This window comes from Octodon degus, unplaced genomic scaffold (assembly GCF_000260255.1).
Source record: "Octodon degus isolate 3935 unplaced genomic scaffold, OctDeg1.0 scaffold00026, whole genome shotgun sequence".
NCBI classification, from domain to species: Eukaryota; Metazoa; Chordata; class Mammalia; order Rodentia; family Octodontidae; genus Octodon; species Octodon degus.
Window position 1 is genome coordinate 3670997 of NW_004524602.1, and position 23456 is coordinate 3694452.

Below are 23456 nucleotides of genomic sequence, written 5' to 3' on the forward strand. Positions count from 1 at the left end.
AGCTTGGCGAAGCACAGGGACCACGGTTCGATCCCCCAGCACCACATGCCAGCCAGCCACGCCCCCTGGTGGGCTGAGCTGGCCACACACACACACACACACACACACACACACACACACAATAAATGTTAAAAAAAATAAAAATAAATAAATGAAATTCAAATAAAAAAAAAAAAAGTAGAAGTGAGAGTATCGGCTGATCTTCCAGGATCCACTAGTCAGAGTGGGGGAAGCCGGAGAAAGAGCTCAAAGCCTCCATCGAGCCTGACGTCAGAGGAGAACGAGAGCAGCCTGCACAGATCCTGAGGGACCCAGGGCCAGGTTCGGGCTGATTGTCATGAGTTGGTTCCAGAAGTCCTTCTCTCTAGAGGCGACAGTTTAGTCTCCATGAGATGGCCAGAAGTGGAGGGGAGTGACCAGGCACTCCTGAGCATCCAGGGCTGGCTGAACGTCCTTGTGACCTAGGTGGTGTCAACTTGGGTCTCACCAGCCCTGCTCTGCACACTCCAAATGTTTAACCTGCCTGCATGCAGGCCTTGGCAGGGGTCTCAGTTTTCAGATCATCGAGGAGATGGATACAGTGTCCTGCTTTTGGTCACCCACTGGGCACAGAAGGCTCATCCAAAGAGCCACTGTGCCTCAGCCAAGACAGCTTTTAAGTCCCTCACTGCCTCTGAAGAAAACATAACTCATGCTTTTCATGAGTGACAGGTTAAGGACCCAGGGGTTATCTGTCCTCTGTCCCTGTGCTGTCACCTGGAGGGCAGAGTTAGGGTCATAGCTAGGTTCTTGCTGCTGGCATTGCCTCTGCCCTGGTTGCCCTTCCCCATCTGAGTGAGGCCTATGATGACTGTTACCCCTGAAGGATCCACAGTCCAGGGCAGGGACCTGAAGGAACAGGGAACCCCAATGGGCAGTGTAGATGCGGATGGGAGTGATGCTGGGCAGGTGAGCTGAGGGCCCTGTGCAGCTGGGCTGAGCCTGCAGACCTGTGCCCAGGTGCGCTGCCTGATGCCCTCCATCCACCTGCACCTGGAGGTCTCTGCCTAGCCCCTCCCCCCCCATGGTCATCCACGGTGGTGGTGAGGTGGGAAGGATCCAGATGCGGGTACACAGTACACCCCATCTAAAGGGGAAGAGGAGAAAGCCAAGGAAGGCTTCAAGGAATTGGCATCTAAGATGGCACTTGAGGGGAGGACAGCAGAGAGAGCCAGTGTCCTGGTGGCTGGAGGCAGGGTGGCCCACCCCTCACCAGGGAACACTAGGGAGGGGCCAGAGCAGAGCAGGCTGCTCCTCCCTGCAGCGACACAGCCAGAACCTTAAGAGGCCAAGGCAGAGGCAGGAGAGCCCTGGCCCCTTTTCCCAGCTCTGCATATCCTGACTGCCACCACCTGACAAGCCCACAGCCCCCTCCATAGCTCCTCTCTTCCTGCTTCCGGCACAGACCCTTCCAACCTGTAGAGGTGGAGACCTCCTGAGCGCCTGAGCCAGCTGGGCAGCCATCCTCCCCCAGGAGTCTTTGCAGTGAGCTGGGGCAGCCTGTGGGGGGCCCAAGCCCCGTCCCTTGCATCGTGGCTGTCTCTCCTCCTAGGTGGAGGCCTCTTTCCTCTCCATCCTCTAATCCACAGACCCCATCTCAGAGCATCCTGCCAGCACTTGAGGACTGGCCCAGGTGTCCCTGACCCTGAAGGCAGCCTTGGGGACATCCAGTGTCCCTGAGACCTAAGCTTCTGGCTGAGGAGCTCCTGTGTGCATGGGAACCCTGGGCCCGGGGGCCTTCAGGCTTTTGGGTGTCTGCCCCCTTCCTCCCCATAGCCTGAGAAATGCCTCTTCTCCACCTCCCCCTAGATCTTCTCCTGAGAACAATCTGCACCCCTGCATGATGGCTGTGACTGGGGGTTCAGAGACCTGGCTCTCTAACATGCATTGTCCCAGACTCTAGGGGAATGTTGTGGGACAGCCTGAGACAGGCTCCAACATTCTGGACCTTGGTTTCCTAACCTAGGAGTTAGGGATGCTGTATTCCCCTCTGAGGGTCCTTCTGGTGGTCTGGAATCAGGTGACTTTGTCTCACCTTCCCTCCTGTTCTTTCCTGGGTGTCCCTAGAAAGGTGAGAGGGTGAGCAGCCATGGGCTGTGTGGTGGTGGCAGAATAGTGACCCAGGGACCACAGGACACAGCTGAGCTCCTGAGTGGTCTCTGGCTCTAGTTGTGAGAGTAAAGCTGTGACTCCTGCTTGTGCTGGGAAGAGCCAAATCTGAGCGGACTCAGTGAGGGGAGGTTGGAGGGGCTGCAGCCAAGCCCACCCCATCCTGCTGCCTGGGTTGGGGTATCATATGGTCCCAGAGTCCTCTCTGTGCTGCCTGGGAGCATGAGGCAAGGGTAGCATTGAGAGAAAGGGGTAGAATAGCTGGGCAGGACAGCACCCCCTCCTGCCTCCAGGAAACAGCCTCAGAGGTGCCGCATACCTGACCCAAAGTGCACAGCCTGGGGAACTGGCCTGGGCGACAGCCCTGGTCCCAGGACTGAGTCTGTCTCCCAGTCATGGTAACCTCCATGGGAAGGAAAGGAGCCTGTGGGGGTGGGCTGCCAGGAAGCCTGGGGGCAGCTGGAGAGGGAAGATGAGGACGAGAGTGGCATCCTCATTTCACTTCTTCCTGGTCTGTTCCTGTGTCTAGGACCTCTGGGATATCACAGAGGAGCAGAGGGGGCTGGGGACCCAAAGATCTCCCTCTGTCTCACTCCCTTCACGCTTGGCCCCTGACATTCTGAGTCATCTGTTCCTCACTTCCTGGGGAGAGGCACTGTGCATCCTGTCCCTGTGTGGCTGTGTGAACCCTCAGAGCAGGAGCTGGCTTCTTGTGCCCAGTTCTGTACCTGGCATTTTGGAGCTGGCATGGGTAGGGAAGTGCAGGACAAGTGGCTGGCAGGTGAGCGGCTGGGTGATGGCACCCAAGGGTGTGGCTGGTGGAAGCAGAGATGGGAGGCAGAGCAGGCAGCTGGGTGAGGTCCTCTCCCAGGAAGTCAGCTTGGCCTGGAGCAAACCCCTCCCCACCCCTGCAAGGGCCTTGATGCCTTTTGAATTGCTGTGCACCTGCAGGGCTGGCCACTGTCCTTTCTGCATCTCTCTGGGGAAAACTGAGACCCAAGAATGCCCCAGAGCTGTACCCAGCCTGGCTATGGCAGCCCTGTCAAGAGGCCACATGCTGAGCACCAGAGTAGAAAAACTTGGTTTTATTCTGCCCAGAGCTGGGCAATCTTGCTCTGTGGGATGGCCAAAATATAAAAAATAAAAACCAATAACCACCAAAATGATGCTGGAGAGAAAAGTTAGGTACAGGATGGGGCCTGGTGTTTGGAATCCCTGTCGTTTCGGCCCACGTTCACTCCCTGAGGCTGGCAGGGAGGACGCCCCTGATGTCCAGGCACCCCAGGCTTGTGGGCTGTGGGGTCCAGCTCCTGGGCGGGAGGCTGCGTGGGGAGCAAGGCCTCCCGGGAAGGAGAGATTGGCTGGTTGTCCTGCCCAGAGATCAGGATCTAAAGAAAGAAAATGCAGATCAGTGGTGGCTGGAACTGGGGTTTCTCCAGTTGGGAACACTTAGGGCAGGCAGACACAGGCCTCTAAGTCCCTCAGGAATTTGGGCTATGGCCTCAGCCAGCTCTGAAAAGAGGTGCACCATGGATCCCCGTCCCCTGGGCAGGATCACAGCCTGCCTCCACCCCTGTGCCCCAAATCCTGGGTTTGTTTTCTAGACCGTTAGCAGAGCTGCTACTGTCTGGAAATACTTTCCGGTTTGTTTTTCCTAACCCTTTTTTTAAATTTCTTTCTTTCTTAAGCCTCATTTTTCCTCTTCAGGAACACGATGGAAACCCACAGGCGTCAGTCCCGCGGCCTTTTCTGGGAATGCTCCGTGCAGCTTCCTGTGCGCGCTGGCCGGGCCGTGGGCCTGCGGTCAGGGTCACGGGGCGCTCTCATGAGCCGGGGCCTCTCTGAGCACTTATGTAAAGAGCTCTCGGAAGGAAGGGCTTGGTTGGCCTCCTCTGCAGCCCCACGGCCCACGGGAGCAGGAGGGAGGTGGCTGCCTCCCTGACTGCCTCCCTGGGGCCTCGGGGTGCCCAGCTGCCCTGGCATTAGCACATGGGGGCCAGAGAGGGACGAGGGCAGCAGCTCCTTCACCCAGCATCCTACGCTGACCTAAGTGTGCCCCTCCTCCCCCGCCTAGGTTTGCTTCCCAGGAATCCTGCAGGGAAGGCTGAATGCCTGGTTGAGAGGGGCCTTGGCCGCCCCTTCCCAGGCTGGGCAGATGTCAGTCATTTCCAATGCCCTTTGTGCCCCGATAACTGTGACCTGACCCTGCTTGTACTATATGTGCTACCAACGCAAGCACGACCCTGCTTGTAAGGACCCTGATCGCTGCTGAACTGGCTGTGGCTGTTTCCATGCAGTGAGGGAGGGGTGTGCATGTGTGCACGTGTATATGCAGGTGTGTGTGTGTGTGCATGTGTGTGCATGCACGTGTGTGTTGGTGGGGGTTGTGAACAGGTTAGCAGTAGAGATTAAGAGTGAAAGAGCTGTCTCTAAGTAAACTCTAGTGCAGGGCATGGTGGCACAGGCCTGTAATCCCAGCATTTAGGAGGCTGAGACAGGAAGATTGCCATGAGTTCGAGGTCAACCTGGGCTACAGAGGGAGTTCAAGGCCAGCCTGAACTGTACACTGAAGTGCTATCTAAAAAAAAAGACAAAATAAATAAATAAAAATAAAGAGCCAGGAATGTAGCTTAGCAGAGCAGCCCCTGCCTGGCAGGCGTGAAGTCCTGAGTTGGATTCCCGGTAAACACTACCCCCAAAATAAATAAGCCCTGGTCCTGGTTCACACTGAGCCCCAGTCCTGGTCCCATACTGAGCCCTGCCCTGAGCCCTACCATGCACACTGGGCTCAGTGTGCACCAGGCTCCTGCTGCCGGGCCTAGGTGCAGCTGTGTCTGGTCCTTAGGGTGACCCAGAGTGCAGCACCTTGGGTGTTTCTGGGGGTGGGGGTAGGAAAAGCAGGGCTGTGCACCTACTGGACAATCTTGCAGTTTGTGGTGGAAACGTAGCGACCCGTGTAGTGGATGTTGCACCTCACCACATTGTTGGTAAAGTCGGACTCCAGGACGATGTACTTAGGGTTCACGTGAACCTGTAGGAAGGACAGAGGGGTGACGGCTGAGGAGGCCATGCTTCCCCTGAGTACTGGGGAAGGGGTGGAGGGACAGACAGCCAGGCTGACACAGAGGTAACAAGGAGGTGGAGAGAGACCAAGAGAGACACACGGAGAGGGGGGCAGGGAGCAAAGAGGCAGTGCCAGAAATGGTGTTTGGTTTCCTCCATCATAAATTAGAAGTGTCCGCAGACCTGGAGCCCCTGCCTGGTGACTCAGAAGCACAAAAATCAAAAGTTTGAGTCCAGCTTGACCAATTTAGCAAAACCCTGTCTCAAAAGAAAAAAAAAGAGGCTTAAATCTCAAGTATCAAAACAATAATAGAAGAGGTAGGGCTGTTCCTTTTAAATTGTAGTATGCTCCTTAGGGGTAGGAACTGTACATTCTTATGTGGTCTGTGCTCCTGGGACATAGAACTTAGAGTGACCTTCACTGCTGGCGTTTGATGAATGGCTGAATGATGGACAGAACACACCTGATATCCTGGGCGCAGGGAGGGGAGGTGTAGGGAGCCAGGGAGAGGGGCTCCCAATGGAACCACAGGGAGCTGCTCTGGCTCCTGAAAGCAGCCTTCCCACCAGCCTGTCTTCCTGCAGCATCAGTCACCTGCCCTTATTCTCTGTCCTGAGCTGCACTGGTCCACATGATCTGCAGAGGGATTCCCACCCTCACCTTATCCCTACACAGAGAAGGGCATGACAGCATGACTCTACATATTAAACAGCTCTTCTATCTGCCTCTTATAAAGTATAGGGGTGACAGAGTAAGGCCACATCCTGACACTGCATAAGAGAGGACCCTGCTGTGAGACATTCTGGGGCACAGGGAATGCAGGGGTCCCTGTGAGGGGGTGGAGGCCTCTTTGCTCTCTCCACAGGGTCGCAGAGAGCCTGCCCTAGTCACCGGGAAGATGACATCACCACCGCTCAGGGGAAGGACCCTTGGGGTCTTCCCTCAGATATGTGCCGTCAGATGGGCAGCTAGGGGGTGGGAACACAACCATCTCCCAGAAGCGGGGAATACCAGGGTGCACACCGTAGGCCCCACCTTAAGGATGTAGTTTCCGGGCTGCACGTCGGTTATGTCAATCCACTGGCAGTCGATGTCCGCATTGTAGGTGTCATAGCAGCCAGGACTCAGGCCCTGGGACAAGGGATAGGAGGGAAGCCTGGGGTTCTGCTGGCTCCTGGAGGCTACCCAAACCCCACCCTTGCAAGCAGGCTGGGGGTGCTCTTCCTCTACACTTCTCCCCAGAGCCTGGCCAGCGTGGTATTGCCCTTTCCCAAGGCCAGTGGGCAGATGGATGGGAGAGGAGACAACAGGCAAAGGGAGGGAGAGGACTGGGTAGAAAGACAGGCACAACAGAGGGACAGTCAGGCTGTGTGGATGGACTGATGGAGGAGGGACAGTGTGACAACTCAGTGGTGGACTTCATGGTACCCCAGTGGGCAGTGACCTCGTCTCTATAGACTATATCCCAAGGAAAGAGAGAGGGAGGGGACTGGGCAGAGGATGCAATCCTTGCAGGGCCCTTGGTGGCCTCGGGACAGGAGAAGACCCTTCCTGTACTGTGCACCCTAACTCTGCGCTCAGCCCCAACCTGTGTGTGAGAGGTGCATGCATAGCGCTTGAGGTTCCCGAAGTCACAGGTGCTATCCTCCAGGCAGAAGCTGGCCTTATGGCCCTCGGCCACTTTCTTGCCCGTAGCTGCATCCAGGAGGTCATAGTGGCTGAACTCGTCCATGCTGTGGTAATGTCTGGGGAGGAGACGGGAGGGTCTGGTGTCCCCTGGGCCCCCATGCTGCCGTCTTGTAGATGGGCCCAGTACGCACTTGCTGACAAGGCTGGATTCTGAGTCTCTCAGAGTGGCACCTCTGGAGTTCCCGACCTAGCCAAGTCCCTCTGGGGGGACCTCGTCAGGATGCTTCACCTCCTTTATTGGGGCTCCAGTTGTCTTGAATTCTAGACACCTCTACCATTCACCAAGGCCTGTCATCCCAAGGCCCCTCGGTGACACATCCATGTAGCCAGTGCTCCCTGGGGCCCCAGCCAGCACCTCCCTCTCCTGGGGTGCAGATAGAGGAGGGGCACAGGAAGGGGCCAGGCTCCTGGGGACTCACTGGTGGCAGCTGTGCCACTCCCACGTGTGCCGAGGCCGGTTGGGGAGGAAGTCCGCCGTGCCCTGATTCTTCACACGCTGGGGAAAGCGCAGCAGCACCCTCACGTCGTAGTCCGTGGCCTCAGGGGCATAGGCTGTGCTGTGGGGACACGCAGGAGACTGGAATGGGACACTGCCCTTGGCCACAGGCCCTCCTCTACTTCCTCCTTGTCCTGACAACCCTGGCAATGGCCCGAAGTCTGTTTGCCCAGCAGATGTCCCTCTTTCCGATGTTTCCATGGGCCCATGCTGTTGGTTAGACCCAGAAGCATCAAGTTCCCCGGCCTCGGAGGCCTAACTTGCTCCCCCTTCCAGGAGATCTGCCCTGCTTGCCCTGCTTGAGAGTGCTGCCTACCTGCCTGGGAGCATGCCCACACTGTCTGCAGCCCACTCAGATACCACCCACGCCCTGTGCTGGCTCAACTGTAACCAGGCTACTGCCCTCTGGTGGTGCAGATTCAGGCCCAACAACCTGTCCTCTCTCTGGGAAGCACAGGTCTGCTGCAGACTGCCTGGTTACAGTTCTCTTGCTGCCCTAAAGGCCAACTGAGGCAGGAGTGTGTGGAAAGAGAAACCAAAGGGAGGCAGCAGGGAGATGACATACATGCACACAAACACGCACACACACGTGTGCACAGAGGCGGCAGGGACAGGATGGCTGGTTGCGGCTCCCCCTTCCACTGACTGCTGACAGCTGTCCTGGTGGCCCCTGGGGCTCTTCCCTGCCTCCCACTGAGGTCTGGGTTGCAAGGCCAGAGGCAATCGGAGGCCAGCTGTGGGATCAGCTCTCCGAGAGTCTGTCTGGAGCGGGCGGCTGTGACTCCCGCCTGCCAGGGCCTAAGGTCCAAAACCTTGTCTAGAGGAGGCGGCTTGGAATCCATCTGCGTCTGGGTTGAAACAAAACATCCTCCTTCCCTCTGTTCGGGTAAACCCTGCCCCACTGTTCAGCTCAGCACACCGTGGGAAACCAGCAGGGTCTGGGTCTAAGGCCCAGCTTGGCCACAAGTCATGGTGAGAGTTGGAGTGCAAACCTCCTCCACCCTGGGTTCTGCCCAGGCTACGGCCCATGCTGGGGGCAGCTTGGAGTCCTCTGGCCCTGGGGCTGGGACAGCAGGATCAGTCCTGCCACTATGGGTTACATGAGGGTCCCTCGCTCCACCAGACCTTGAGATACTCCTCTTCCTCTCCTGGGAACCCAGGTCTGGGCACCTGGATGTCAGTGAAGATGGTGACAGCCCTTCAGAGTGAGAGAGGCTGCTGCTGAGGCTATGTGTGCCTCAGTGCCAGAGACAGGACAGCCAGAAGAAGATGCTATCTTCCCAAGGAGGAAAATGAACAGGACACAAGATCCAAAGGGTCAGGACAATTGGGGGCACTAACATGGGACCCTGGGCAGCACTGGCTTGCACAACGCTTGTGGCCAACCCGTGATGAGATTAATGAACTTGCACCAGAATATAAATCCATTATACCATAAATCATTGATTGAGTCATTTGACCAACCCAGCAAATTTCCTTCCTTCCTTCCTTCTTTCCTTCCTTCCTTCCTTCCATTCATCCCTTCATTCACATCAGACTTCTTTGATGAAGGAAGCAGAGAGCTGAATCACATTTTGGTACCAGCTCTTTATCCTGTCCCAGGTGATACTTTGTGGTCAGTTACTCTGGCTTTGGACTCTTAAGTTCTAGAAGTAAGAAATGCTGAGAGTCCTAATGGTTCTCTAGATAGTAAAAAGTAAAAGTCTAAAGATATATATATATATATATATATATATATATATGTATATCTCAAAGGAACACAGGCACTCCACAAGGGCAGCAGGCTGGCACCGTTGCCCCTCCGCCCTGGTGGCCCAAGACAATGGCCCCAGAGCACACATATGATCCCTGCAGGACTTGGAGCCCGCATGAATCAGACTCACTGTGCTGGCCACCTAGGCCTGTGAACCAGCCCCCTTGCCTTCTCTTCAGCATACCTATAACTGAGGCCTCTGTCACTCAAGTCCAGTGCCCTGTTATGGCCAGGCAAGGACAGGTTGGACCAGTGAAAGCCACAAGTATCCTCCTCCTGCAGGCCTGTCCATGCTAGAGGACCTCCTGGGTTCTTCTCATTGGATAGCTCAGCTCTGAAATGTCTTAGTTCTTTCAGCTCGTCTCGGTTTCCTCACAGGGGACATATTCCATTTGGGCTGGTGTGACGATTAAAGGGCACAGCCGAAGTCAAGTTGTTGCGTAGCACAGATGTGGTGATTGGGGCTCCTCCCGAGCTCCTTACCTGGCAAGGCACTTCTCCTCCGCAGCGCAGCGCAGCGAGTACAGGTGAGCTCTCTGCACGTATGTGGATGCCTGTACATAGTTGGGGTCTGGAACCAAGTCAGGGAGACCTGGAGGGGGGAGTGGGAGAAGTGGGGAAAGCATGGGAGGCTCAGGTTTTCACTGCACTACACAGGGACCCTCACCGATGTCCTTTGGCCTTCACGCTGTGGGGAGGAGTCTGGGGCTCAGGAGTGAGGTCAGGGGAGCCAGGCAGCAGCCAGTCCTTGGGGCAGGGGCTGCCAAGACAGGGTGGGGTTTGGAGAGCTGGAAAGGGTAGGGTGACGGTGGAGCATGAATGAAGGCTGGGAGGCAAGACAGCAAGAAGCAACCTCCTGAGGGTCACTTGCTGCTGGCTCTGTAGCAGCCTTCTTCATGAACTACCAGGACAGAGGACGGCCCCAGGCTTCTGGCTCAGAGTCTGGCTCACAGGGGAAGTGCTAGATGGATGTCAGTAGGCAGGAGGAGGGAGGCTGGGAGGAGAGCGCTTCTCCAGGGGAGGCTGCCCACTGACACTTCCTCCTCATCTCTCCTCCACCTCACCACTTCCAGCTATCATCCCAGGATCTGCCCACCCCCTTGTGTCTGCAGCCTCAGATGTCCAAGATATCCAACCTGAGGGAGAACCTGGCTCCTTGCTCCACAGAGCCCAGGAGAGGAGGGAGCCTATTCCAGCCCTGTGACCTCTTGACCCTCAGCCCAAGCCAGAGCCAGAGAGCCATGCTTTCTGCCTCAGCCCGCTGCTGCCCCTGGCCATGCTGCATGAAACTCCATAGGATTAATAGGAATAAGCAGAAACTAAACTAAGGTGCTAGACTCCATTCCACAATGGAATGGAGAAAGAACAACACTGAAGTCAGAAGAGAGGGGCCCAGATGGGTGGGAGACAGGTTCTGGGCATCCAGAACCCTGTACTCCATCCCAGATCAGCCACCAGCCGGAAGGAGAGTAGGCTGGGCACCTTAGCATCCCCTCTTCTCCCAGGCCTCAGGGCTTCTGTCATGTAAATAATGAAATGAGGCTGGGAGCTCCTTTCCAGCCCTGGGCTCTGCTCTCCAATCCAGGTGAGGACTTAGGTCCTTGGAGGGGCAGAGGACTGGGGGTCTGGCATCCGAGCCTTTGCCAGCATGCCTGCTGCACACACGCACACCCTGGACTCCCTCCCTGGGGCCCAGCTTCTTGGGGGAGCCTGATCCAGGCAGCCAGGGTGACCTCACCTACTTGGAATGGAGAGGAAGCATGGAGTGCAGGGTGGGTGAGGATGAGGTGGCTTCTGGCTAGTGGGGGACAGCTTGGCCAGGCTCAGCCCTATTACTCGCGCCCCCTGGAATGTTTGCAGTCATTTCCCAAGGGAGCCTTGGGCCTCAAACCAGCTGGGAGCTGGTCCTCACCCTCCTGTTCCTGGAAGCCTCAGAGCAGGAAGAGGAACGGTCAGTCCCCTTCCCACCATCCAGGGCCCCCGCATCACACAGGCAGGGCTGGGGCAGCTGGGCCAAGGCCTCACAGGACCCAACCTTCAGCCCCAGACAGTCTGCCGCCCCCACCCCCAGCCCGGTTTCAATAAAGTCTGCGCAGATGGCCCAGGGAACTTGCTGGCCTAACCCCTCCTCTGCAGGCCATGTCGTGAGCTGGCTATGCAATTCGGGAAGCTGAAGAGCCAGTGCGAGAGGCTGAGGCATTCTTGCTCAGGGACTATTCTGAGTTGTTGATGGGGCCCTAACCACAGCCCCACTTGCAGGCCAGTGGGTCACAGAATGAAACCCAACACCTACCAGCAACTCTGGATCTCAGACTTACTGTCCCTCGTCCTGGCCTGCAGGTGATGCGCTGAACACATGACTAAGTGTGCTATACACTGGTCCCCCAGGACACCAGGGCATGTGATGCCTTCAGAAGTATGCAGGAAACAGGCTCAGAGAGGGCAGCGAACTTGTCACACAGTGAGTGGAGTAGCTGCAGAAGAAAGTCCCAGGGCCTAACTCCCCCGAAGGATTCCTCCTGTCCTTCTTTTTCTAAGAATGCAATTTTTTGAGGTATAACCTATATGTAATCAAATGCACAAATTTTAGGCCCATGGCTTAGTAATTTCTGACAGCTGAATTCAGCTGTGTAACAAACACCTCAAAGAAGTCAGGAACTATTTCTGCTACCTGACAGGCTCCTTGAGGGGAGGGGGACCCTTCGCCTCCATCCCCTAGGGAACCCCTGACCTGTTCATGGATTGCTATGAATTACTCTTCTTTAGTCCTTTTGAAGGACTAAAGTCACTTATCATTTTCTTTGTTCCATACTCTGAGCACCACCAGGGGGTCCTGGGGACTCTCCTGACACAACCTCCTTCTGTGCCTCACCCCATTCATGTTCCTCTTTTTGCCCCAAAGTTCGGACCTGTCTCCCTCGGGCTCCCCTGTTGAAGTCCCCGGGAACAGTGGCCCCCCTCTCTGGGTTGGTATATGTTTCCAGGGAGGAACAAGGCCTCCTTCTTGATGTCCTCCCAGGGTACATTCTGTCAGCAGCCAGGCCTGAAGGCTCAGCCCCTCTGCAGGCTGGGGTGTGGGGAACAATGTTGGAAGGGTAACCAGGGAGGCTGGAGCGGGACTGGGTGCAGGGCGGGGTCCCGCCTGCTGTCCTGGCTTGTGTGACATGGCCACGCCCTCAGGCAGGGGGCCTAACATGAAGTCTACTTGCAACCAGGCAGTAACTGGACAGATCAGCTTTCATTCCGGAACTATGTATTGGGAAGAAAGTTCCTGAACAGAGTCAGGGGGAACCTGACTCAGGAAGGGCCTTGGTCACCTTATTCCACATATACACAGAGTTCTCTGATCCAGTGGCTTCTGTGAGAACTTTTTCCTGAGACTCCTGTTTGTATAAATGCAGACAACTGAGTTAATCTCATTCTCAGTTCAGGGAAATAATCTCTGTAAGACCCTTCTCTCGTCTTGCTTTTAGCCTTTCTCCCTTGGCCCTCACTCATGTCCCCAAACCACTTTGTGTCTTCTGCAATCTGCAGTGCTTTTTTATGTCTATAAGTGATAGTTTTAGTCAGCTGGTGTGGTTTCTTGATTTTTTTAGTCAGTGTAAACTGACACCTTCCAAGGAAGTTCACAGCAGGCACGGCTGCCCTGTAGTCCACAGGGTGCCTCTCTCACATCCTCTCCAGCCAGTCTCCTCAGAGGGACCTCTGTACCCCTGCTGCATACACAGGCCACAGCGACCAGCTGGATGAGGATGCAGACTCTGCTCTGTCCTGACCCTGGGGCATCTCCAGCCTTACCTGGCTTCCTTCCAGGGCCAGCCAGGGTGTGTGTGTGTGTGTGTGTGTGTGTGTGTGTGTGTGTGGTCCCACAGCCCTAAGATGGAGTGGATGGGCTGGCCCAGGCTCCTCAGGTTGGCCCTGGATGTCCTGAGCAGCTGCCACCTGCACCCTCAAAACAAAGAGAGCCCCGACACTCACACCCTTACTCTGCTGCCAAGTGTTTGGGTGTCCCTGAGTGACCTGAATCCTCCCCAGACCTCAGTGTCCACTTCTGGCTGTCCCTACTCCACTCCACTCATGGCTCAGGGAGAGTACCGCCACAGATGGAAGCTTCTGGAAGCTGCCTACTGCCTTGGCCGGTGTGGTGGGGATAGAGGTGGAAGGTGACAGAGACCCGAGGGATGGCAAAAGCCGACACTGCTGGACTGGGAGGGGCTGGTATGAGATAGCCCGACCCTGAGGCCATTGGGCAAGCAGCCTGCACCCACAGTGGCCCCTCAGACAGCACAGTGGGGCTCAGCCAGGGGATAGGCCAGGGACTCTTCCTTCTAGTTCCACCCTTATGTTTCTCTGCAGGCATCCAGGGCCCAGTGGGCTCAGTGTGAGGACTCCCCATGCTGCTCAGGACAAGCCCAGCCCCTCTGCCCTGCCTGCGTCCGGCACTACTGGCCAGCTTCATGCCAGTCCCTGGGAGCCTGAGAGCAATGGCTATCAGCATCTTCCCCAGGCCAGATCCCAGAGGCAAGCTCAGTACTTCCCCAATCTCCCCACTGAGAGGGTGCCTTCCCCTTTCTGAGCCTCAGTTTTCCTCCCTGAACAATGGGGGAGTTTGAACTAAATGACCCTGGAATGCAGGCTAGATGGATCCACAAACACTTAGAGACTAAAATTTTTTTTCTGTGCTATTTAGTCCATTTCCCAGCCTTGGCTAAGAGCTCTTGACCTCTGGAGACCTCTGCAGCCCATACTTCAGCAGTAGGAAATCCTCCCATCTTCTGCCTTAAGTCCTTCCTGCCTCATTAGGAATCTGTCCCCTCCTGCTCAGCGGGAGGGCCTGGGAACCTGAACCCCAGTCACCTGCTTGCTCTCAGCTGGCTTCCCCTGTTCTGTGGGCTCCATCGACCTCCTATCTAAAATCTGGCTTCCCCAGAGCTCCAGCTCCAAGAGCAGGCAATGAGGAGTGGAACGGGAGAGAGTTCTAATGGCCTGAGCCAGGGCTGGAGGATAAACAAAGTCCAGCAGGAACCCATCAGCCGGTTGTGAAATATGTGCTGAGCGGGATGTTTTGGCTTGCACGCAGCTGGACTCCAGAGGAGCCCCTAGGTGGGGGATAGCACAATGGTGGACAGAGGGTGGCCTTGAATAAAGATGAGCCGGCCAGCCAGGGACTCCAGGGCAGAGCTGGCAGCCCTCAGACCTAGGAAATGATCAGCCAATAATCAGAACATGAAGTTGTCAGCGCTGGTCCAGAGGAGCCTCACCTGCATGGGGAGCAGGCAAATAGGTGGCTGTGAGAGCTGCTGTGCCCTTTTGGGAAGGGGCAATGCCAGCCCTAGCAAGTGGGCAGGGATGGCTATAAAGCTGGGATAGAACCTTCCATGACACCCAAGTGTCCCCGGAATCAAGCCTGGGCTTTCAGGTGGCAGCTGCGGCCTAAACCTGGCCTTTCAGAAATCTTAACCCTAAGGATAGGCAGGCAGCGGTAAGGCTCAGGGATATTTTGCTCAATGTTCCCCCTGCAGCCTGCCCCTCCCCCAGGTCCTGATCTCACCTACCTCTATTTTAGCCCCACCACCTACCCCTCTCAGTTATTACCTATTTACTGGGTTTACATGTGAAAGTACAAGAACTGCAAAGACTAGAATTTCATCTTTCTTGCCTGGTATATAAATAGGGCAGCAAGAAGCATTTGCTAAATGGCTCTACTTAGCTCAGAGCGAGGACAGACAGGGGTCGTACTGTCCTTGCCCAAACCCAGCTGCCAAGTGGGGTCTTCCAGGTGCACTGCTTTTGTAGGCAGAGTTGATGCGGGGTATCTAGCTGGTGGCCTGGCACCACGCAACCTCAGCAAAGCCTGCATGGAACCCCTTGTATCACCTGCCTGTGGGAGCCACAGTTCAATATCCTTTCTTTGGCAGAAAGATTCACTTCAGGCTTGGGAAGCACCCTGTTCCAGTTGGCCCCCAAGCAAGGGGAGGGTGTGTCCCAAGGTTCCACTGCAAAGGCCTCTAGCCTTTCTGTTCTGTGTCCCTTCTGGGTCTGGCATGCTGACTCCCTCCATTAGCAGGTGACTGTGAAATGCCTGGTTCCAGGGTATCAAGCAGCAAGCAAGAGGGAGAGGTCCCGGGACCAAAGCTGACCCTGGAGTCCTGTTCCACACCTACAGTTCTCGAGGCCCAGCTGCCCGCAGTGAGGAGGAGGCAGAGGCCATCAGGTCAAAGCTGAGGGAGGGGGACAGCTGGCGCCTGCCCACAGCGCCACAGGAATGCTGGGCCCAGGAATTGGAAGCAGGTGTGCGCTGCCTGGGCCACCCCCGCCTCCCCCCTTTGCGTCCTCCCCTGCCCAGTGCAGCCATGGCCCTGGGGAGTTTTCCATGTGTTCTGGGCTTGGAAAGGAAGTGGGGTGGACGCCAGCTGGGAGCTGCTGGGGAGGGGTGCCCCATTTGGAGACCGGAGGACATTGCGACGGGGACCCTGGGGTCAGGAGACAGGCAACAGGGGGCCAGGTCCAGCTATAGTCTGGCGCCAGCAGAGGCACTAATGATTTCCTTCCTGCCTTGTTCTACTACTGTGCCCAGTGACCCAGATTCAGGAGGCTGACAAACTTGGGACCAACGTCCAAGTATTGGGGTTCTCTTCGAGGTTCAGAGAGGAGAGTGACACCTACACTGAGACAGGTAGCCCAGAGTGTACAAGAGTTGCAAGAGTGTCAGAACAGAGAGGGTGCCTCTAGTGGGGACAGTGTGCCTGGAGTGGACAGTGCCCCTAGGTCCCTGCTGGCCCAACATAGTCTGGGGACCTCGGGTGGGTTCCTTAGCTTCTCTCAGCCTCAGTGCCTTCATCTGCACAGTGGGGTGATGAAATTTTCACAGGGCTGCCAGGCAGATGAAAGGAGAAAAAGAGAAAATGCCTGGCCTAGCCTCAGTCCACCCTGGCAGCTACTGTAGTCTCTTCCTGCTCGGGTGTCCAAGTCCAGACCAGGGGACCAAGGAGATAGCTCAGTCGCGTAAATGCTGACCTGGCAAGGGTAAGGTCCTGAGTTTGATCCCTAGTACAAAAAACCAAACCAAACAAACAAACAAAAAACAAGTCCAGACCAGGGGGGAAGAGGAGCTCGAGAATGAATATGACAGAGGGGACAGGAGGTCTACCTCAGGTAAGGCTGCCATTTGCCCTGACACCAGGCCCTCTCTTGCCACTGTCTGCCATTTGGCCCTCTCAGATTCCTCAGCCTGAAGACTGGGCCTCTTTCTTCCAGAGGATGAAGGAGAGGTGCTGAGCTGTCATGCTGGCTTCAGGACAAGTGTCTGGCCTCTTGGGCCTCAGTTTCCTCACCAGGGATGACAGGGACGTGGGACAGGGCTGTTACAAGGGTGCAGCGGGTGGTACTGGGAAGCTCATGCTATGTATGTGTGGGATAAATGCATGCTCTGGGGCTCATGGAGACAATGAGCTACTACGCTGGGGAGCAACTCTTGGCTTCCATTATCTTCCACACCTACTGTCCCATCGCTCCGTCACAGCCAGTACCTGGAGGATGTGAGCCAACTTCCTGACCAGGCCATGCATGACTAGGAGGAATAAGGAAACACAGCAAACATTTTAAAATAATGTGTGGCCAACAACTAGGGATGGACCCCGGGTGTGGTGGTGCACACTGGGAATCCCAATATTCTGAGAAGCTGAGGTAGGAGGATCTTGCAGGTTTGAGCCCAGCCTGGGCAACTTAACAAGACTCTGTCTCAAATAAAACAGAAAAAGGCTGGAGATGAGAGAAGGTCTTAGATTCAATCCCCACTATCTACAAAGAAAAGGAACACCGGATGTGGAGCCATCTGGGTTCCACTACTGTTAGCATGTGAGGACCTCATCTAACTACAGAAAAAAATAAATAAATAAATAAATAAATAAATAAATAAATAAATTATATATATATATATATATATATATATATATATATATATTGCTAAGCCAGTGGAATGTGGTTCTCCACCCCCCACCCTTGTAGATGGATGCTGAGCCCAGACAGGCAGAGCTGGTGCAGGCCCTGCCACCCCCTGGGCTGAAATCTCCTGTCACCAGAAGATTTGAAGTGGAAGAATGCATGCATGTGGAAGCTTGAAGGTTCAGCTAAAGGTCACCACTGTCACCACTGTCCCCATTTGAGGGTTCTGAGTCTGAGTGCTGCTGGGTGGAGCCTGCTTGGTCCTTCTCTGCAGTTTCACCAAGGTAGAAGGGCAGGTGACTGAGGGACAGGGAGCTGGGGAGGTGGGAGAGGACCTGGGGGCCAGGGCTGTACCCCAGGACCAAGTCCTGGTTTGGCCTCTTGGACATGGAAGCTGGATAGAGAGGGTTGAGTCCTAGAAAACATCCTTTGATGTAGGGAAGGCAAGGTGATGTTAGGCCCAGGAGCAGCACCCATGGGAGGGAGTGGAGGCCTAAAGGAGGGAGGAAGAAAAGATAGGAAGGAGTGGGCACTCAGGTCTTGAGGGCTAGAGATCTGGTCCTCATGGCCCTGGGGAGCCACAGAATGTTCTTGAGCAGGAGAGTCAGTTGGTGAGCACTGTAAAGTTTATCTGTCTTCGTGAAGAAAGGTATGGAGAAGGAGAAATTGAGCCCAGGGGAGCAGGGAAGAGACTGCTATGTGAGGCAGGAGAGGAGGCCTGGGCAGCGGGAAATGGCGTATCACAGGGAAGCTGGCACAGAGCAGGGGACAGGGTGTGCCCTCTGCCAGAATGTGCTGTTGAGTTGGCACCAGATGGAACCTTCTCTGGGCCTCTGAGGAGGAAAAGGGTGCTGGTGGCAGAGGCTGGACCAGGTGGGGAGGGCCCTTTGGGAGCCAGCAGTGCACAGAGGATGGTGCTGCGCATGTCCGGAGCAGTGAGGACACGTCCACGCCCACACCCGCACACTGTCTGCCAGGCCAGCCTCAGACCCCAGGCTGTGCGGCCAGGCCCAGTGAAGTCAGTCTAGGCGAATCCACCCGCGCTCCCGCACAGGCGTAGGGTCTGATCTCAAGAACAAGGCGTGGATGTCTCTGGGCTGGGATTTTCCACAGTCTCAGCCGAGTAGGGTGGGTCGAGGGAGGAAGCAGTGATGGAGAGAACTTTAGGGCTCCCTCTTTGGCCACTGGGTTAGTCCCAAACTAGCCAGGACCCCCCATTTTCCATAATTCAGAGGAGCTGATGAGCATTGCTTGGGGGACTCAGAACACCACTTCCCTCTATGGAGTCTCCCCTAGGACAAGCCTGGACTCAGGGCAGGATAGCCTGCTCAGTGTGCACCTGGGACACTGCCTTTCAGGGGAGAAATGGCTCTGACCTGAAATGAACTGTGGGGCCTGGGGCAAGGGGCAGAGGCTCTGCTGAGCTCCCAGCATCTCCACTCCAGACACAGCCTGGTCCCGCCCCGTCCTCTGGCCCTAGACAACCCCCTGGCTGCAGGCCCATGAGTCCAGTCTCAGGCAGGACCCTGCCAGCATTGTGGCATCTGAGGCCTCAGTCCTCTCTGCCCAGGGGTGGGGCCCTCCTGGCTGAGCTCACCCTGAGTTCATGCATTCTAAGAAAAAGTGCCACAAAAGTCTGACATTCTTCCCTTTACTGTGTCCTGCTACAGGATGCTGTAAGATGCTGGGGGTGGCCAGGCAGAGGGAATGCACCCCCTCATGATGTCACAGAAGGGTCCCTAGATATCTGACTTGTCCCAAGCTCCTGTCTTCTCAAAGTGGGACTCATCAGGCCCATCAAGCCATCTTGGCTGGAGACAAGCAGTGTCCCTGTGTGGACAGAGGCGGGCTGTGGCACCAGCATCCTGGGCTCACTGAAGGCTCAACCCTTACTTGGTGGGCCTGGCCCAGCAACTGAGGTGGGGAGCAGAGAATCCCAGGAGGGACACTGACAGCAGCTGGCAGATGGGAAGGGGTGGATAGTAGAGAGCTGACACCCGCAGGCAAAGAGGCAGCTGGGCAGTGCTAGGGCAGCAGAGGTGGTCAGTGGTGTCTAGCTCTTGTCAAGGTAGCCTGGCTCAGAGAGCATGTGTGGAGACGGCCGCCTGGCAAAGGAAGTCTGCTCCCTCACTCCCCAACATGCCCTCGTATGCAGATGCTACGCCTTCACCCCAAAAGGGAGAAGACAGAAGGTGGCTATCCACAGTGGCCTTCTGGGACTCTCTCCAGGGACAGGACTAGCATGAGACAAGCGACATCACTGGGGGGGGGCACCAAAAATAAAAACCAAAACTTGGTAGCAAAGTAATATTTAACGGCATTCTGGGGGTACTGGAGATGGAACCCAGGGCCTCACACACTAAGCAAGGACTGTACCACTGAACTGCATCCCTGGTTCTCAATGTAATTGTTTTAAAAATAAAAGTGCACACACACAGACAAAAGTCTGGAATGAAATGAACAACATCCACATTTTAAATAAAATCAGAATCCATACTGAGTTTCAGTTTTCCTTGGGCTGGCTATAGCACCCCTACTGATACTATTTAAAACCTGGGTGCGTTTGTTCCTTGTAGATATTGAGATATTTGTAAAAATTGCATTGAAATATTGCTTATCTCAATTACTGAAGTTTTTGGCGGAACTGGGAATTGAACTCAGGCCCTTGCACTTGCCAGGCAAGTGCTTATTCTACTGAACCATCACCCCAGCCCCCAATTACTGAGTTTTTTTGACATCCCCTTAGTTAAATATCCAGACTGCGCCTCCCTGGGCTTCCCAGTCCCAGCTTGGATGCCTCCCTCAGGGAGCTCCAGAGTCCTGACTGGGAGGGGGCTCCCCACTGCCCTCCTGCTCCTCAACCTTCTTTCAGACACTGCAGATCCGGGGGTTCTGAGGCTTTCGACTTCCCCACATGAGCGGGCATAAGGGCATCTCAAGTGTAAAAGAGGGTGTCCTGCTTGGGCCAGGGCCAGGCAAGGAGAAAGGCTCCTTCCCTCTGTCCCTAGATGACCCAAGCAGGGTCTGAAGACTTCCTCTTCCCGCAGTCTGGCTCATCCTTCCAGCCCCTGCCCCAGTGTTAGGCTCAGAGTTCAGGCCTCCTGCCACCCCCTCGCACAATGAAGCGGCTGGCTCGGAGTGAGGGTGCGGGTTTGAGCCCCAGCAGCCCAGGGAAACCCTCAGGTATGAGATGGAGGAAAGGTCTGAGCCCAGGTGCTGCTCATTGGCGACTGGGGTGGGTACTCACCTCGCCCGTTCTGGCTGGGTCGGAACACGCTGCCCACGCTGAGGCGGCCCTGCTGAGCACCATTGCGGTCGGCCCCAGGCTGGGGCCCGTCTGAGTTGCGCACAGGCAGGTAGGGGGGCTCGAGCACGCGGAAGGGGGGCTGTGGCTCCACGGCGCGCGGCGGCGGGGCGTAGGCCTCGGGCTGCACATTGGTGTAGGGCGGGAACCAGCCGAGGCGCGGGCTCTGCGCGGCGTCGGGCGCGAGGTCCGGAAAGGCCTGCTCTGTGCCCGCTGCGCCCTCGCTGTACAGGCTGTGCGCATAGCGGCGGTCTAGGCCGTCGGGGGGTTGCGGCTGCGGCTGCGGCTGCGGCTGGGGCTGGGGCTGGGGCTGCGGCGCATACGGACGTTCCGGGGCCGGGTAGAAACCTTGGGCCGGGTACTCGGGCTGCTCCTCGCCGTACTCCTCATAGCGTGCGCGGGGCTGGAAAGGGTACAGCACCCCCGCCGAGGCCACGGCCGCTGCGCTGGAGCTCCCGCCCCGGTAGTACACGAAGCCCTGGTCGTAGGTGCGCGCCGCTGGGTCGTAGTTCTCATACTGAGCGACAAAAGGTGCCTGTGGGTAAGGGATCTGCTGTGGGAACGAGGGCGCTTGGCGGTAGGTAGTGGCGAAGGCCGAGGCCGAGACCGAGGAGGCGGAGCCCCCGGGCCGTGGCTGAGAGACTGAGGTGCGGGCCCGGGCCATGCCTGTGCTGTCTCCGACCGCCACCTCGCGCCAGTTGTCGGGCACCTGGCCGAATCCGAACGGGTGTCGCGCTTGGCCACGCACTGTGTCCGAGCCTATGCGGCCGGGCAAGGGCAGCGTCGGCGCCTGGCGACGCCGGGGACCCCCCTGGCTGCGGCGCGGAGGAGCCTGGGGCGCCCCAGCCAGCAGCACCCGTGAGCTACTCTGGGCGCTCTGGGGCCCAGCCGGCACGTACTCGGAGCCCGAGTTGAGCAGGCTGTACACCTGCCCGTTGTTCTCCCACTGGATCAGCTGTCTCCAGCGCCCCAGGTCCGGGTTGGGGTCCGAGCCCTGCCCGGGCTGCTGAGCCTGCTGCCCGCGCACCAGGACGCACAGCCACACGCCCCACACCAGCGCCCCCAGCCGCCAGCCGGCGTGGCCCAGAGCCATGGTAGCCCCTCTGCAGAGGCCCAGGGCACGGACAGGCTCTCTGGAGTGCGTCCCTGTGCGCGGTGCTCTTCCCACGGCCTCGAGGACAGGACGGCTCCTTGCCTGCCCCAGCTCTAGCTTTGTCCATGCTGGCCTGGTCCCGAGCGGGACGGCTCCTCCGATGACACCATTTCGAGGCCAAGGGGGCAGGGCAGGGCAGGGCAGGGGCGGTGCCCGGGCTGCACGAGGCCCTCCGTGGTGCACGGGTCAAGCAGGACGGCCTGGGGGCCTTACATGGCCAGTCCCGCACTGGCGGCTGCAAGGCTGGCGCATTCCCACTCTGAATGAATAAGCAACAGGCTGTGAGCACGACGGGAGGTTCGGGCGCCGTCCGCTTGCAGGGGCCTCCTCCGCGGGGCCCTATGGCCCGCCGGGTTTTAGCTATGTGGCCAGGCCCACCGTTCCCAGCCAAGCCGCAGAGCTGCGTTGGAGGAAGGGATTGGGGCCCGGAGTGATGGGGGCCCTGGGGACTCTGGCAGTGGGAACAGAATAGGGTGTCGACACCCCCCTGTCCATCCTCTCTGCGGTGCTCAGGGCATCCCCGGTCTCCCCCTTGCTCACTGGCTTCCCTTCTCCCTGGACTCCTGGGTTCTCTTTTTCCTTGTTCTCCAAAGCTCAGGCTCAGAGACACACTCCTCCTTCTTGGGGCTACTTTGGGGACATGCAGAAGAGGGTCCCCCGTAGATCTGGGCCCCACATGTCCTGTAGTTCTTGGACAGGATTTCCAGGCTGCTGGGACTTCAGCGTTTCTCCCTGAGCTCTTCCGACTTACTCTCCCGGTCTGTAGAATGAGAGGTATCCCTGGGGCTGAACATACTCTCCCGGTCTGTAGAATGAGAGGTATCCCTGGGGCTGAACAGACCAGGTGAGTGCAAAGGAGAAACCAGATCCTCATACAGCCCATGGGGCCTGTGCCCTGCTTCTGATTAGGCCTGTCCTGGGTGTAGTATGGGGGCACACACATGGGTGGATACAATGAACCTCAACAGCTGTCTTTGAGAGCCAGAAAGGCCTGAAAGCATAGAACAGCAAAAAGAGATTCAGGAAGGCTGTGGTTGTGGTTAAACTGCTGGTGATCTTTGGTGGGTTCCTTCTCCCTCTCTGAACTGGTGGCAACATCCAAATGGAAAGTTGGTCCATTGGTCCCTGAGAGTGCTTTGAGGAACTCTTGTTTTTCTTTAGAGATAAGAGAGATAAGAAGGGTCCCAGAAATTTGACCTTACTTGATGTCCAACAAATCACACTATGAATGGTGCTCTGCAGGGCCTGTGCAGCCTTTTCTGGTCTGTTCCTGGGAACTGGAGGGCAGAAATTGTCCTCTTACACTCCATAAGAAGGTACGAGAATGCTGCTCCTCCTCCACTTGGCCCCTGCAGTAACTCTTGGAGCCCACCTTGGAATAAGACAACTAGAGTGGACACTCACTGGGGCAAGGGACCCTCTAAGCCCCATCCTCGGCAGGCAGCATTTATTCGCCCATTGAACTCTTCTTCAGGGCAGAGGCTGGGTTCAGGTGACTCTGGGTATTAAATGCTTATAATCCAGCCAGGGGCTTCAAACCCATTCATGTCCAGCTGTCCCTCAACACTGACACCTTGGCTTCGGGGTGAGGGGGCTTGGTCAGGATTCCTGCGAAGAGCGCCTGGCCTGTGGGCTCACTGAGGGCTGGAGCCTGCAGGGTTAAGCCTTCCCTCCCTCTTGCTGCTCCCCTGCAGCGCTGGCCTCAGCTGCTTGGAATCCCTGGGGTCCTGTGGGCCCTCCCGCTAGCCAGATGGGCAGCAGAGAAGGGAAGAAATGGAAACAGGCGTGCAGGGGAAGGACAAGGGAATGGAGGAGGGCAGAGGAGGGCATGAGGTAGGGAGCCCAAGGCAGGACCCCACTCCATGAGCCAGACAAGGAGACAGGGGCTGCCTGGGACTCTGGGGT

At 56.8% G+C, this 23456-nt stretch overlaps 1 protein-coding gene across 1 annotated transcript; it reads right to left on the reverse strand.

Moving 5' to 3' along the window:
• Positions 1 to 3218: 3218 nt before the first annotated feature.
• On the reverse strand, positions 3219 to 21833 carry Loxl1 (lysyl oxidase like 1). The gene is made up of 7 exons (XM_004628740.2): positions 20342 to 21833; positions 9634 to 9742; positions 7321 to 7458; positions 6801 to 6957; positions 6248 to 6343; positions 5064 to 5179; positions 3219 to 3536 (listed from the first exon to the last, which is right to left on the reverse strand). Exons 1-7 carry the CDS (start codon positions 21489 to 21491, stop codon positions 3530 to 3532), a joined length of 1773 nt encoding a protein of 590 aa, XP_004628797.2. The 5' UTR covers positions 21492 to 21833; the 3' UTR covers positions 3219 to 3529.
• Positions 21834 to 23456: the final 1623 nt, after the last annotated feature.